Source organism: Syngnathus floridae, chromosome 6 (genome assembly GCF_059516105.1).
Source record: "Syngnathus floridae isolate MCC-2025c chromosome 6, RoL_Sflo_1.0, whole genome shotgun sequence".
Lineage (NCBI taxonomy): Eukaryota > Metazoa > Chordata > Actinopteri > Syngnathiformes > Syngnathidae > Syngnathus > Syngnathus floridae.
This window is the reverse complement of record NC_142418.1, coordinates 8,411,914-8,424,646: the sequence shown is the minus strand read 5'-3', so window position 1 is coordinate 8,424,646 and position 12,733 is coordinate 8,411,914. Positions and strand designations below refer to the sequence as shown.

The following is a 12,733-nucleotide window of genomic DNA, read 5'->3' as shown; positions in this document are numbered from 1 at the left end:
AGCACACTCCACCCTGACGTGACCTCTATCATGACTTCCCAAAAGGACTCCTCTTCCGGTAGCTGCACATGCTCATGTATTTTTCGTGTAATCGTTGAAAGCAAATGTCTCGTTGGCCCGTTTCTTGGCACACATTGGGCTCTTTGTCTATCTTTTACTGAATCTTTGAGGCCACTGACATTGAGTTTCCACTGACAGGTGGATAGCTTCTTCAACTCTTGACTGTTACTGTCTGGTTGTTTGAATAAAGTTTGCTTTACAAAATTCTAAAACTTTTATGTTGTATTGGAATTTTCATTTTCATTTTCACCTTGGTTTGGGCGTTACTTTGGGAATATTTTCAAAATCAACTGTAAGAAATAAAACAACAGGCTATTAATAAATAAATACAAATGACCCAAAAAATCTAGGTATTTTCATTGATGTTATAACATAATATTTTGTTCCACCTAACCTGCTTATGCAAGGACCATCCTAACCACTTGTAAACTTTATTGTATTGTTCTGCATTCTATATTTTGAGGAAACATATTTAAATGTACAAGTTTCCTTCCAATTGTTGTTCACAATAATGGATAATAATAATAATAATAATAATAGCGGCTCGGTGGCGCACTGGTTAGCACGACTGCCTCACAGTTAGGATGGTGCGGGTTTGATTCCATCTCGGGCCCTCCCTACTGCCTGATGACTGCTGGGATAGGCTCCAGCACGCCTGCGACAAGCGGTACAGTTCATGGATGGATGGATAATAACAATAATAATAATTTATTCATAAGTCACTTCACATATGTAAATCTCAAAGTGACATTTAGCATTGAAATCTGTGATCACTGGCCTTGTAACTACCTCTTCTCGTAACACTTGCTCAATATTTACTCTGGAATGAGTCAAAACTGTTGCATGGAGCTTTTTTTTCTTTTATCTTTTTTCTTTTTTTTTTGACCTGAACTCTCTGGTCATCGTTTCATTGCAAAGACTGAAGACTCGTCATGGATCCGGTGGCATTTTGCATTCATGAAGCAGACTTTTTGCATTGCCTCATATAGCGCACACTGTATGTTGTGTGTATGGCATATCAGCAACACGGATTTCCACGAGCTCAGAGTTCCTCATTCTCGCCTTCAACTAAAATGCATTTTCCTCACTACAAGAAAATGCAGCAAGATGCCATATCCCAGGGAATTAACAGCCAGTCGGTCCATTACTCAACAGACCATCAGTGTCATGCAGATTTCTCACTTTCTTACTGACAGTATTTTATGAGGTTTGAATCATCCGCAAGCCATTAGTCACTATTCCTCTACATTCTCAAGTTCACGATATAGTGAACCCTCACTGTTCTGGGTGCTAATGTACACGCTAAAAATGGTTAGAATTGTCTATAGCAAATTTCATCTCTATGTATGCCCAAACTTTGTCTATTAATTTTTTATATAATTTCAAACTCATTTTACAGATGTATGGATTGGAGTGAGTGGCTATTTTGCAAAGCTCTCTTTATCTTGAGTAGTTCACCTGTGCCCATCCTGTTTTTTGCGGCGTTATTGAAGCTAGCTGTTGGTCCGTTTACAGTTTATATTTTGCAGAAGAAAAGCAAACTGGTAAATTCACAAATGGCGATTCACAAATTGTCAGTACGTGACCGTAATTGTTTTTGTGGGAATTTTATTCTATGACGTATTTCTATATTAATCTGACGTAGTGATGTATGTTTTATTTTACTAAATAAATACTTGAGAATTTCTCACAAAATTAACATGACACCATTTCTTTTCATGGGAAAGAAGATGACAACTAAGCATCCAGATCTTAGATTAAAAAACCAACACCCTTTTTAGACTGTTACACCCAGCAACTCATCTTGAATGTAGATTGCGTACTTCAATTTCAGTGGAAATGCCTGTTTACGCACGCACACACACACACACACACACACACACACACACACACACACACACACACAAACATCAGTTGCAACATGACACACAGTTCACTGCACAATCTAACATAAAAGCTATTTCAGTCATTTTTGCCTTTAAAAAAAACAGTAATGCTCATACTTGAGTGACACTATAAGGGATGTTGTCGTTTAATAATAGATAAGCGGTGAATAAACAAATTCTCTAATGAGACCCCAAAAATAATTTGACGATAAATAAACGAATCCTCTAATGAGACCCCAAAAATAATTTGTTGATGAATAAACAAATCCTCTAATGAGACCCAAAAAATAATTTGTCGAACCAACCTTTTGGAACTATTTCACAACTAAAGACAAACAAAAAACAACAAACAGTGGGGTGTTCTGGTTTTCATGCAGACGGGAAAGGGGTTGTGACCCCAGGGAACATGTTAATTAGGATATGGATAACAGTAATAAAAATAAGATCATTACTTGTCATGTTTCTTTACAGTAGTTTATGAGAAAATTGGTTTTGACGCAGACGGGAAGGGGGTTGTGATCCCAGGGAACATGTTAATTAGGATATAATATAATGCAGAGGTGTCTTTATTACAGTTTTATAGACAAATTACACTTTTTATAGTCACTGAGGAGAGTTGGGGTGGGCATGAAATACTTTCGTCTTTTTGGGTGAGCATATTTCCAAGCAAAAATGCATAGCGACAGTAATTCGGCAGAAATATTTCTTATCTTCTACTTCGTGACACTGTCATGTGTCAGAGAGCCAAGAATGCGCTCTGGTGAGGAAGTAACACATGTGTATGCACACAAAGACATGTACACACGTGAAGGAAGTGCGTCCTTGTCTGTGTTATCTTTAATAACAGATGAGCTTTTCAAACTAATCACAGGAAGCCCATAGCAGGAATCTGTAAAGTAAATGCACAGTGGCGGCTCGGTGGTGCACTGGTTAGCACGTCCGCCTCACAGTGGTAGGTGTGAGTGTGAAAATGTGCTAATAATTCTATGCAGGATAGACCAATGTGAGTTATCCATGCTGATGAATCAAACGTGGTCATGTGCCCCCACCGCCTCTGGTAACTATTATGTGGTCAAGCAAGCATCCAAGTATGATGAAAATGAACACAAACCTTGTAAGATTTTTTTTAGAGCATTTATTTATACCTATACAAGAAAAGTACTTGTCAATAATAGAATTTCCAACAAAAAACAGTAGTAAAAATAAGATCACTTCTTGTCATGTTTACTTTACAGTAGTGTCTAGAAAATATTTTTGTGAATTTAAAAAAGGGCATCTCTAGCTATCTTTGTACAAATGTGTTTGAACAGTGAATGGGTAGAATAGTTTTGGGGGTTGAGTCTATTTGTAATAAAAACACTGTATAAAGAAAATGGCATTTTAAAAGTTGGCAAACAATAAAAAATACATGCAGTAAATAAATGAACACAAGCTTATAGTTTTGCAGGATTTTCTCCACCAGAACAAAAAGTCTTTTTAACTAAAGAATGTAACAATATACAGGACTAAACAACACATAGGGTAATCAAAATGTAAACTTTTTTTTTAGATAGTTTTAGAAGACTTTTTAAAAAAAGAAATTGTAGAAAATAAAGTGCATTAATAAAACCAAAAACAAACAAATATGTGACTGAACAATAAAACACAATGTGTCCACGATGTTCATCTCAGCAGATGGATTATTCCTGCAGTGACGCCGGCCAAACCAACTAAGGCTAAGACGCATTTCTTCATCGTAGACTCTAGGTCTTCTTCCTTGAAGAATTCTACAAATCCATCCTGATGAGAAAACAGATAGAATAAGATGATGAGTTGGGAGGACTTCAAAAATCACCAAGGACACGTCCGGAATATTACTCACCCATGCGTTGTGCTGCACAAGCCAGGTGCGCTGGTGTGACAGCAGAAAGTTTGAGACCTCCTGGGCCACCAGCTCCACGCAGTACTCCTGCTGCCTCTCCTTGAGGGCTTCAGATACCACAGCGCAGAAACCCAACAGGCTGGCGATGCGACCCCAGTTGGTTATCCCGTCAGCAAATTCATCCCTGGCCACCTCGCTGATGAAGGACATGTCGTGCCCTCTTTGATCCAATGACAGCATGTTGATGATGCCTTGAAAACATATAGACACATAAATATTTATCTTCATTTATTTATTTATTTATTTTTTTGACCGATAACCTCCAGTACATATAAAACGTTCTGGGTGCTGATACATAAATTCAGCTTTTTAAAATTTTAGCTTTTGCTTTTAATGAACAATTTCTGCCAGTTGAATCCTTTGACGACTACATTTTCAAAATCCTTAGTTTCATTTGAGACTGAAGACTTGAACATTTGTAACGTTAAGTTTTAGTCTTTTACCAGATGACTCTCTTATCTCTTTGTTTTTAAGATAAACATTTCATGTATATTTCCTGCTTTACTGCACTGCAAATGAAAGTCATGTCAGATTTAGCAGAGAGGTCCCTCTACTGGCTGTAGATGGACTGCACAATTAGCGAAATAAGATCAAAGGTGGAACTGAGAATAATGGAAAATATTACATTTTTTGTAGATTGTTTAAACGTGTGCATTGTGCAACCGGACTAGAACTATAATAAAACTAAATTGATATTCAATTCTAAAGAGTACTCAATATAAAAACTCAAGAAAACAATTGCCGTAACAGTTTTTAATTAGTTTTTTTGTTTGTTTTTTGCAGGGGGTGCACATTTAAAATGAAAAAGCAGTGTCAATAACGACAAAAGGCTGAAACGGTTCTAAGAACATGAAAGAGCAACACACTTAACTGACACGATCTGGGAAATTCAAGCATACTCTTGATATTCAATTCGAAAGAGTACTCAATATAAAAACTTAATAAAACAATTGCAGTAACAGTTTTTAATTAGTTTTTAGTTTGTTTTTTGCAGGGGGTGCACATTTAAAATGAAAAAGCAGTGTCAATAACGACAAAAGGCTGAAACGGTTCTACGAACATGAAAGAGCAACACACTTAACTGACTCGATCTGGGAAATTCAAGCATACTCTTGATATTTAATTCGAAAGAGTACTCAATATAAAAACTTAAGAAAACAATTGCAGTAACAGTTTTTAATTAGTTTTTTTTTTGTTTTTTGCAGGGGGTGCGCATTTAAAATGAAAAAGCAGTGTCAATCACGACAAAAGGCTGAAAGGTTTCTAAGAACTTGAAAGAGCAACACACTTAACTGACACGATCTGGGAAATTCAAGCATACTCTTGATATTCAATTCGAAAGAGTACTCAATATAAAAACTTAAGAAAACAATTTTTTTAGCAAGTTTTTAATTAGTTTTTCTTTTTTTTTGCAGGGGGTGCACATTTAAAATGAAAAAGCAGTGTCAATAACGACAAAAGGCTCAAACGGTTCTAAGAACTTGAAAGAGCAACACACTTAACTGATTCGATCTGGGAAATTCAAGCATACTCTTACCATTGTATCGAATCCTGTACTTGTCCACTACTCCCGTCACAACCTTTTTCATCGTATACTGGACTTTGCTTTGGTTCCAAGCAGGTGTGGTCATCCCAGTAAAGTCACTGAGGAACCGGCCGATGAGCCGTCTTGAGTCGGTGTCTAGGAGGTCTGGGACAGCGGGGGGTTGAAGGACCGGCACCGGCGGGGAGCCTTCATCCATGTCGCCGTTTGCAAAATGATGCTCCGGTAGTTCGGCGTTATCGTATGCGGCCACGGCCAGCTGCAAAGGTTGTTCTTCCATGACTGAATTTGGAGGGATTACAGCGTCCAAAGGTCCAACGTTCGAGCGTCTACTCGCCGGCAAATCCTTGTCGATGTCGCTAGGTAACGGCTGGATGTGAGTGGTCCCTCCTCGCGGCTTCGCCTCTATTTAAGGCAAGTTCTGCGCATGCGCGTGTCACATCAAAGGACATGAAAGAGTTGTCAGTTAATCAAAGAAGCCAATTTGTCATATTTGGTCACTTGTGCAAAACAGAATAATAAAAAAAAATCCGGAGGGATTTAACAGTTGTTTTTTTCATCCATCCAATTTTCTTAAGTCAACAAAGCAGACCTGCGGTTGGTACTCATCAGGCATTAAGTCAAACAAACTTATATGCAGGTAAAATTAATTAAAAAATAAATACTATAAAACCACCACACACAAGCACACAAATACACACATTAAAAAGACGCCGATATTTCAAAGTTTCAACAAAATTAAAATTTTTATGAGCGTCACTTGGCGGAATAACATGTCTGGTATCTGTGTTTCAGAGGGACCTTTTATAGTGCCTGACCTATTCACGTGCTGCTTCTGTTATTAAAACCGCACCACCATGCCCGTTGACAACAAACGAGTTCGCGGCCCAGAACTCTCCCAAAGTCCGTCTTCGTTCGCGTGCAAGCCAGCGGCGGTTTTCTCCTCGCACGGCCCCCGTGCAGATGGTCGACAGCGGGACCAGGTTGACGTCCGGCCTGTTTTTGTCAGGTGCGGGCTCGTGAGTCAAGCTAAGGGTTCCGCGTACATTGAGGCTGGAGATACCAAGTTGATATGCTGCGTTTATGGTCCCAGAGAAACGGAGCGTAAAGATGACACCGATATGAAGTGTGGAAGGTATATAATCTCCTTATCTGTGGTCTTAACTTTATTTTAGCAAATTATGGGGCCCTCAACAAACCAGCTGTTCTTTGTTTAACCAGGTTGACAACAGACATGCGGTTTGCCCCATTTTCTTGCCCGGAGAGAGGCTCCTGGATTCAAGGGAGTCAGGACAAGGACTTCTCTTTGATGCTGCATGAAAGTCTGCAGCCCGCCTTGTGCCTCCACAAATACCCTCGCTCTCAGATAGAGGTCAACGTGATGGTTCTTGAACACAGCGGCTCAGTTCTTACACACGCCGTCACCTGCGCGTCCCTCGCGCTAGCAGATGCTGGAATCGAAATGTATGACCTGGTGCTCGGCTGCGCCATCCGCCAGGACGGGGGCTCTTACGTGGTTGACCCAACATATGCAGAGGAAAACGGAAGCGGTTCGCCCAGTGGTGACAATCAGGGAAGGCTGACCGTTGCATTCCTCCCTAGCTTGAACCAGGTGTCTGGGCTGCAGTCTGACGGAGAAATGACCGAAGAGACTCTCTCTGATGGGGTGCGCACCTGCATTGAGGGTTGCTATAAGATCTACCCAATCATCCAACAAGCTCTGGCCAAGGCAGTGCGAAGGGCAGCCCCCCCACCATCAGAGAGCTGATAGAATTTGTACTTTTCTGGGTCAGTATTGCTATAAAGTGCTTTTGATGTCATTAAAAATCAAACAGTCATGAAAACTTAGGAAGTCTTATAATTGACTAAAGTGTCCACAAATAATTTGACTAAAAGCATCATTTTGATCCTGCATATTGTATTTTTTGTAACTGAACATTTTTCTCTGTCTCTGTGAGTTATCCATGCTGATGAATCAAACGTGGTCATGTGCCCCCACCGCCTCTGGTAACTATTATGTGGTCAAGCAAGCATCCAAGTATGATGAAAATGAACACAAACCTTGTAAGAATTTTTTTAGATCATTTATTTATACCTATACAAGAAAAGTACTTGTCAATAATAGAATTTCCAACAAAAAACAGTAGTAAAAATAAGATCACTTCTTGTCATGTTTACTTTACAGTAGTGTCTAGAAAATATTTTTGTGAATTTAAAAAAGGGCATCTCTAGCTATCTTTGTACAAATGTGTTTGAACAGTGAATGGGTAGAATAGTTTTGGGGGTTGAGTCTATTTGTAATAAAAACACTGTATAAAGAAAATGGCATTTTAAAAGTTGGCAAACAATAAAAAATACATGCAGTAAATAAATGAACACAAGCTTATAGTTTTGCAGGATTTTCTCCACCAGAACAAAAAGTCTTTTTAACTAAAGAATGTAACAATATACTGGACTAAACAACACATAAGGTAATCAAAATGTAAACTTTTTTTTTTAGATAGTTTTAGAAGACTTTTTAAAAAAAGAAAGTGCAGAAAATAAAGTGCATTAATAAAACCAAAAACAAACAAATATGTGACTGAACAATAAAACACAATGTGTCCACGATGTTCATCTCAGCAGATGGATTATTCCTGCAGTGACGCCGGCCAAACCAACTAAGGCTAAGACGCATTTCTTCATCGTAGACTCTAGGTCTTCTTCCTTGAAGAATTCTACAAATCCATCCTGATGAGAAAACAGATAGAATAAGATGATGAGTTGGGAGGACTTCAAAAATCATCAAGGACACGTCCGGCATATTGCTCACCCATGCGTTGTGCTGCACAAGCCAGGTGCGCTGGTGTGACAGCAGAAAGTTTGAGACCTCCTGGGCCACCAGCTCCACGCAGTACTCCTGCTGCCTCTCCTTGAGGGCTTCAGATACCACAGCGCAGAAACCCAACAGGCTGGCGATGCGACCCCAGTTGGTTATCCCGTCAGCGAATTCATCCCTGGCCACCTCGCTGATGAAGGACATGTCGTGCCCTCTTTGATCCAATGACAGCATGTTGATGATGCCTTGAAAACATATAGACACATAAATATTTATCTTCATTTATTTATTTATTTATTTATTTTTTTGACCGATAACCTCCAGTACATATAAAAGGTTCTGGGTGCTGATTCATAAATTCAGCTTTTTTAAATTTTAGCTTTTGCTTTTAATGAACAATTTCTGCCAGTTGAATCCTTTGACGACTACATTTTCAAAATCCTTAGTTTCATTTGAGACTGAAGACTTGAACATTTGTAACGTTCAGTTTTAGTCTTTTACCAGATGACTCTCTTATCTCTTTGTTTTTAAGATAAACATTTCATGTATATTTCCTGCTTTACTGCACTGCAAATGAAAGTCATGTCAGATTTAGCAGAGAGGTCCCTCTACTGGCTGTAGATGGACTGCACAATTAGCGAAATAAGATCAAAGGTGGAACTGAGAATAATGGAAATTATTACATTGTTTGTAGATTGTTTAAACGTGTGCATTGTGCAACCGGACTAGAACTATAATAAAACTAAATTGATATTCAATTCTAAAGAGTACTCAATATAAAAAACTCAAGAAAACAATTGCCGTAACAGTTTTTAATTAGTTTTTTTTTGTTTGTTTTTTGCAGGGGGTGCACATTTAAAACGAAAAAGCAGTGTCAATAACGACAAAAGGCTGAAACGGTTCTAAGAACATGAAAGAGCAACACACTTAACTGACACGATCTGGGAAATTCAAGCATACTCTTGATATTTAATTCGAAAGAGTACTCAATATAAAAACTTAATAAAACAATTGCAGTAACAGTTTTTAATTAGTTTTTAGTTTGTTTTTTGCAGGGGGTGCACATTTAAAATGAAAAAGCAGTGTCAATAACGACAAAAGGCTTAAACGGTTCTAAGAACTTGAAAGAGCAACACACTTAACTGACTCGATCTGGGAAATTCAAGCATACTCTTGATATTTAATTCGAAAGAGTACTCAATATAAAAACTTAATAAAACAATTGCAGTAACAGTTTTTAATTAGTTTTTTGTTTGTTTTTTGCAGGGGTGCACATTTAAAATGAAAAAGCAGTGTCAATCACGACAAAAGGCTGAAACGTTTCTAAGAACTTGAAAGAGCAACACACTTAACTGACTCGATCTGGGAAATTCAAGCATACTCTTGATATTTAATTCGAAAGAGTACTCAATATAAAAACTTAATAAAACAATTGCAGTAACAGTTTTTAATTAGGTTTTTTTTTTTTTTTGCAGAGGGTGCACATTTAAAATGAAAAAGCAGTGTCAATAACGACAAAAGGCTGAAACGGTTCTAAGAACTTGAAAGAGCAACACACTTAACTGATTCGATCTGGGAAATTCAAGCATACTCTTACCATTGTATCGAATCCTGTACTTGTCCACCACTCCCGTCACAACCTTTTTCATCGCATACTGGATGTTGCTTTGGTTCCAAGCAGGTGTGGTCATCCCAGTAAAGTCACTGAGGAACCGGCCGATGAGCCGCCTTGTGTCGGTGTCTAGGAGGTCTGGGACAGCGGGGGGTTGAAGGACCGGCACCGGCGGGGAGCCTTCATCCATGTCGCCGTTTGCAAAATGATGCTCCGGTAGTTCGGCGTTATCGTGTGCGGCTACGGCCAGCTGCAAAGGTTGTTCTTCCATGACTGAATTTGGAGGGATTACAGCGTCCAAAAGTCCAACGTTCGAGCGTCTACTCGCCGGCAAATCCTTGTCGATGTCGCTAGGTAACGGCTGGATGTGAGTGGTCCCTCCTCGCGGCTTCGCCTCTATTTAAGGCAAGTTCTGCGCATGCGCGTGTCACATCAAAGGACATGAAAGAGTTGTCAGTTAATCAAAGAAGCCAATTTGTCATATTTGGTCACTTGTGCAAAACAGAATAATAAAAAAAATTCCGGAAGGATTTAACAGTTTTTTTTTTCATCCATCCAATTTTCTTAAGTCAACAAAGCAGACCTGCGGTTGGTACTCATCAGGCATTAAGTCAAACAAACTTATATGCAGGTAAAATAAATTAAAAAATAAATACTATAAAAAACACCACACACAAGCACACAAATACACACATTAAAAAGACGCCGATATTTCAAAGTTTCAACAAAATTAAATTTTTTATGAGCGTCACTTGGCGGAATAACATGTCTGGTATCTGTGTTTCAGAGGGACCTTTTATAGTGCTGGACCTATTCACGTGCCGCTTCTGTTGTTAAAACCGCACCACCATGCCCGTTGACAACAAACGAGTTCGCGGCCCAGAACTCTCCCAAAGTCCGTCTTTGTTCGCGTGCAAGCCAGCGGCGGTCTTCTCCTCGCACGGCCCCCGTGCAGATGGTCGACAGCGGGACCAGGTTGACGTCCGGCCTGTTTTTGTCAGGTGCGGGCTCGTGAGTCAAGCTAAGGGTTCCGCGTACATTGAGGCTGGAGATACCAAGTTGATATGCTGCGTTTATGGTCCCAGAGAAACGGAGCGTAAAGATGACACCGATATGAAGTGTGGAAGGTATATAATCTCCTTATCTGTGGTCTTAACTTTATGTTAGCAATTAAATTTTAATCTCTCGCTCAAGAATTCAACACCTAAGAGAAAACAAACTGATGGACTTGATTTATGTCTGCTCACGTCAGTATAGTTGTAGTTAATTTAGGCGTATTATTTGTCTTGTGATTATTGTTATCTACTCTTTAAATTATGGGGCCCTCAACAAACCAGCTGTTCTTTGTTTAACCAGGTTGACAACAGACATGCGGTTTGCCCCATTTTCTTGCCCAGAGAGAGGCTCCTGGATTCAAGGGAGTCAGGACAAGGACTTCTCTTTGATGTTGCATGAAAGTCTGCAGCCCGCCTTGTGCCTCCACAAATACCCTCGCTCTCAGATAGAGGTCAACGTGATGGTTCTTGAACACAGCGGCTCAGTTCTTGCACACGCCGTCACCTGCGCGTCCCTCGCGCTAGCAGATGCTGGAATCGAAATGTATGACCTGGTGCTCGGCTGCGCCATCCGCCAGGACGGGGGCTCTTACGTGGTTGACCCAACATATGCAGAGGAAAACGGAAGCGGTTCGCCCAGTGGTGACAATCAGGGAAGGCTGACCGTTGCATTCCTCCCTAGCTTGAACCAGGTGTCTGGGCTGCAGTCTGACGGAGAAATGACCGAAGAGACTCTCTCTGCTGGGGTGCGCACCTGCATTGAGGGTTGCTATAAGATCTACCCAGTCATCCAACAAGCTCTGGCCAAGGCAGTGCGAAGAGCAGCCCCCCCACCATCAGAGAGCTGATAGAATTTGTACTTTTCTGGGTCAGTATTGCTATAAAGTGCTTTTGATGTCATTAAAAATCAAACAGTCATGAAAACTTGGGAAGTCTTATAATTGACTAAAGTGTCCACAAATAATTTGACTAAAAGCATCATTTTGATCCTGCATATTGTATTTTTTGTAACTGAACATTTTTCTCTGTCTTAGAAACGGTCATCTTGGAATAACTGCCTCTTTAAGAAACTTTTTCATGTTTTCATGCACATTATGACCACCATTTTATCTTTCTGCAAATGAGGCTCAAACTGTTTAGTTGTACAATAAATATTTACATTTATGCTTTGAAATGATTCTCATATAACATGAAAACAATTTCAATAGTTTCGTTGGCGGTTGTCAAGCTTGGCGTGTCCACTCTGTCATAGTATAGTATCAAATGATGTAAAAATATTTTAGAAATTCTGAATTTATTTGTTAAACAAACTACAGTCAGATTGCTAAAAGAATCATGTTACCAAGGTAAGGTATATAATGTGCTCCACACAAAAAAGTCCACGCTGTCAACAACCTGACATAATTTACTGTTTGCGTGAACATTGTCTGTGTGCAGTTGACTTATTTGAAAACAATTATGGGAGCTTGTCCAATATGAATTTCTAACAGCGTAAGGAATACTTGATACAACGAATATTAAGTTCAATCTCAACATTTATGGAGGTAAAATGGTGCTTTATAAGGATATTGACTTCTAAAAAAATACCAATCGGGTATAATTGCATTTAATTTGTATTTTTTGATGCCATGTCAAGTTGATTTGAGGGACTGAGTGTAGCCATTAACTGAGACTTAATTATTACCCCAAATTAAAAAATAATGATAATAAAACGGGTTGTATTTGTGTTTGTTTTGATCCCATTTCATGCTGCCTGTCAATTTGTGTCAAAGCCTGCATTTCTGTGTTATGCCTGTTTTGGAGGTAGTGTCTCTTTCACTTGGGCAAAAGGCATAGGA

The 12,733-nt window shown here is 39.3% G+C and overlaps 4 protein-coding genes across 4 annotated transcripts; 2 read left to right on the top strand and 2 right to left on the bottom strand.

Annotated features, from left to right (window-relative positions):
• Positions 1 to 3,075: 3,075 nt before the first annotated feature.
• Positions 3,076 to 5,823, bottom strand: LOC148396370 (induced myeloid leukemia cell differentiation protein Mcl-1-like). The gene is made up of 3 exons (XM_088379730.1): positions 5,405 to 5,823; positions 3,808 to 4,058; positions 3,076 to 3,725 (listed from the first exon to the last, which is right to left on the bottom strand). Exons 1-3 carry the CDS (start codon positions 5,688 to 5,690, stop codon positions 3,609 to 3,611), a joined length of 654 nt encoding a protein of 217 aa, XP_088235856.1. The 5' UTR covers positions 5,691 to 5,823; the 3' UTR covers positions 3,076 to 3,608.
• Positions 5,824 to 6,207: 384 nt separating this feature from the next.
• On the top strand, positions 6,208 to 8,020 carry LOC148396369 (exosome complex component MTR3-like). The gene is made up of 2 exons (XM_088379609.1): positions 6,208 to 6,545; positions 6,632 to 8,020. The coding sequence occupies exons 1-2, from the start codon at positions 6,268 to 6,270 to the stop codon at positions 7,176 to 7,178; spliced, it is 825 nt and encodes a 274-aa protein (XP_088235735.1). The 5' UTR covers positions 6,208 to 6,267; the 3' UTR covers positions 7,179 to 8,020.
• LOC148396368 (induced myeloid leukemia cell differentiation protein Mcl-1-like) lies at positions 7,482 to 10,440 on the bottom strand. Its single transcript, XM_088378417.1, has 4 exons — positions 10,437 to 10,440; positions 9,826 to 10,236; positions 8,223 to 8,473; positions 7,482 to 8,140 (listed from the first exon to the last, which is right to left on the bottom strand). Exons 1-4 carry the CDS (start codon positions 10,438 to 10,440, stop codon positions 8,024 to 8,026), a joined length of 783 nt encoding a protein of 260 aa, XP_088234543.1. The 3' UTR covers positions 7,482 to 8,023.
• A 187-nt stretch (positions 10,441 to 10,627) lies between these two features.
• LOC148396367 (exosome complex component MTR3-like) lies at positions 10,628 to 12,069 on the top strand. The gene is made up of 2 exons (XM_088379729.1): positions 10,628 to 10,967; positions 11,197 to 12,069. Exons 1-2 carry the CDS (start codon positions 10,690 to 10,692, stop codon positions 11,741 to 11,743), a joined length of 825 nt encoding a protein of 274 aa, XP_088235855.1. The 5' UTR covers positions 10,628 to 10,689; the 3' UTR covers positions 11,744 to 12,069.
• The last annotated feature ends 664 nt before the right edge of the window (positions 12,070 to 12,733 follow it).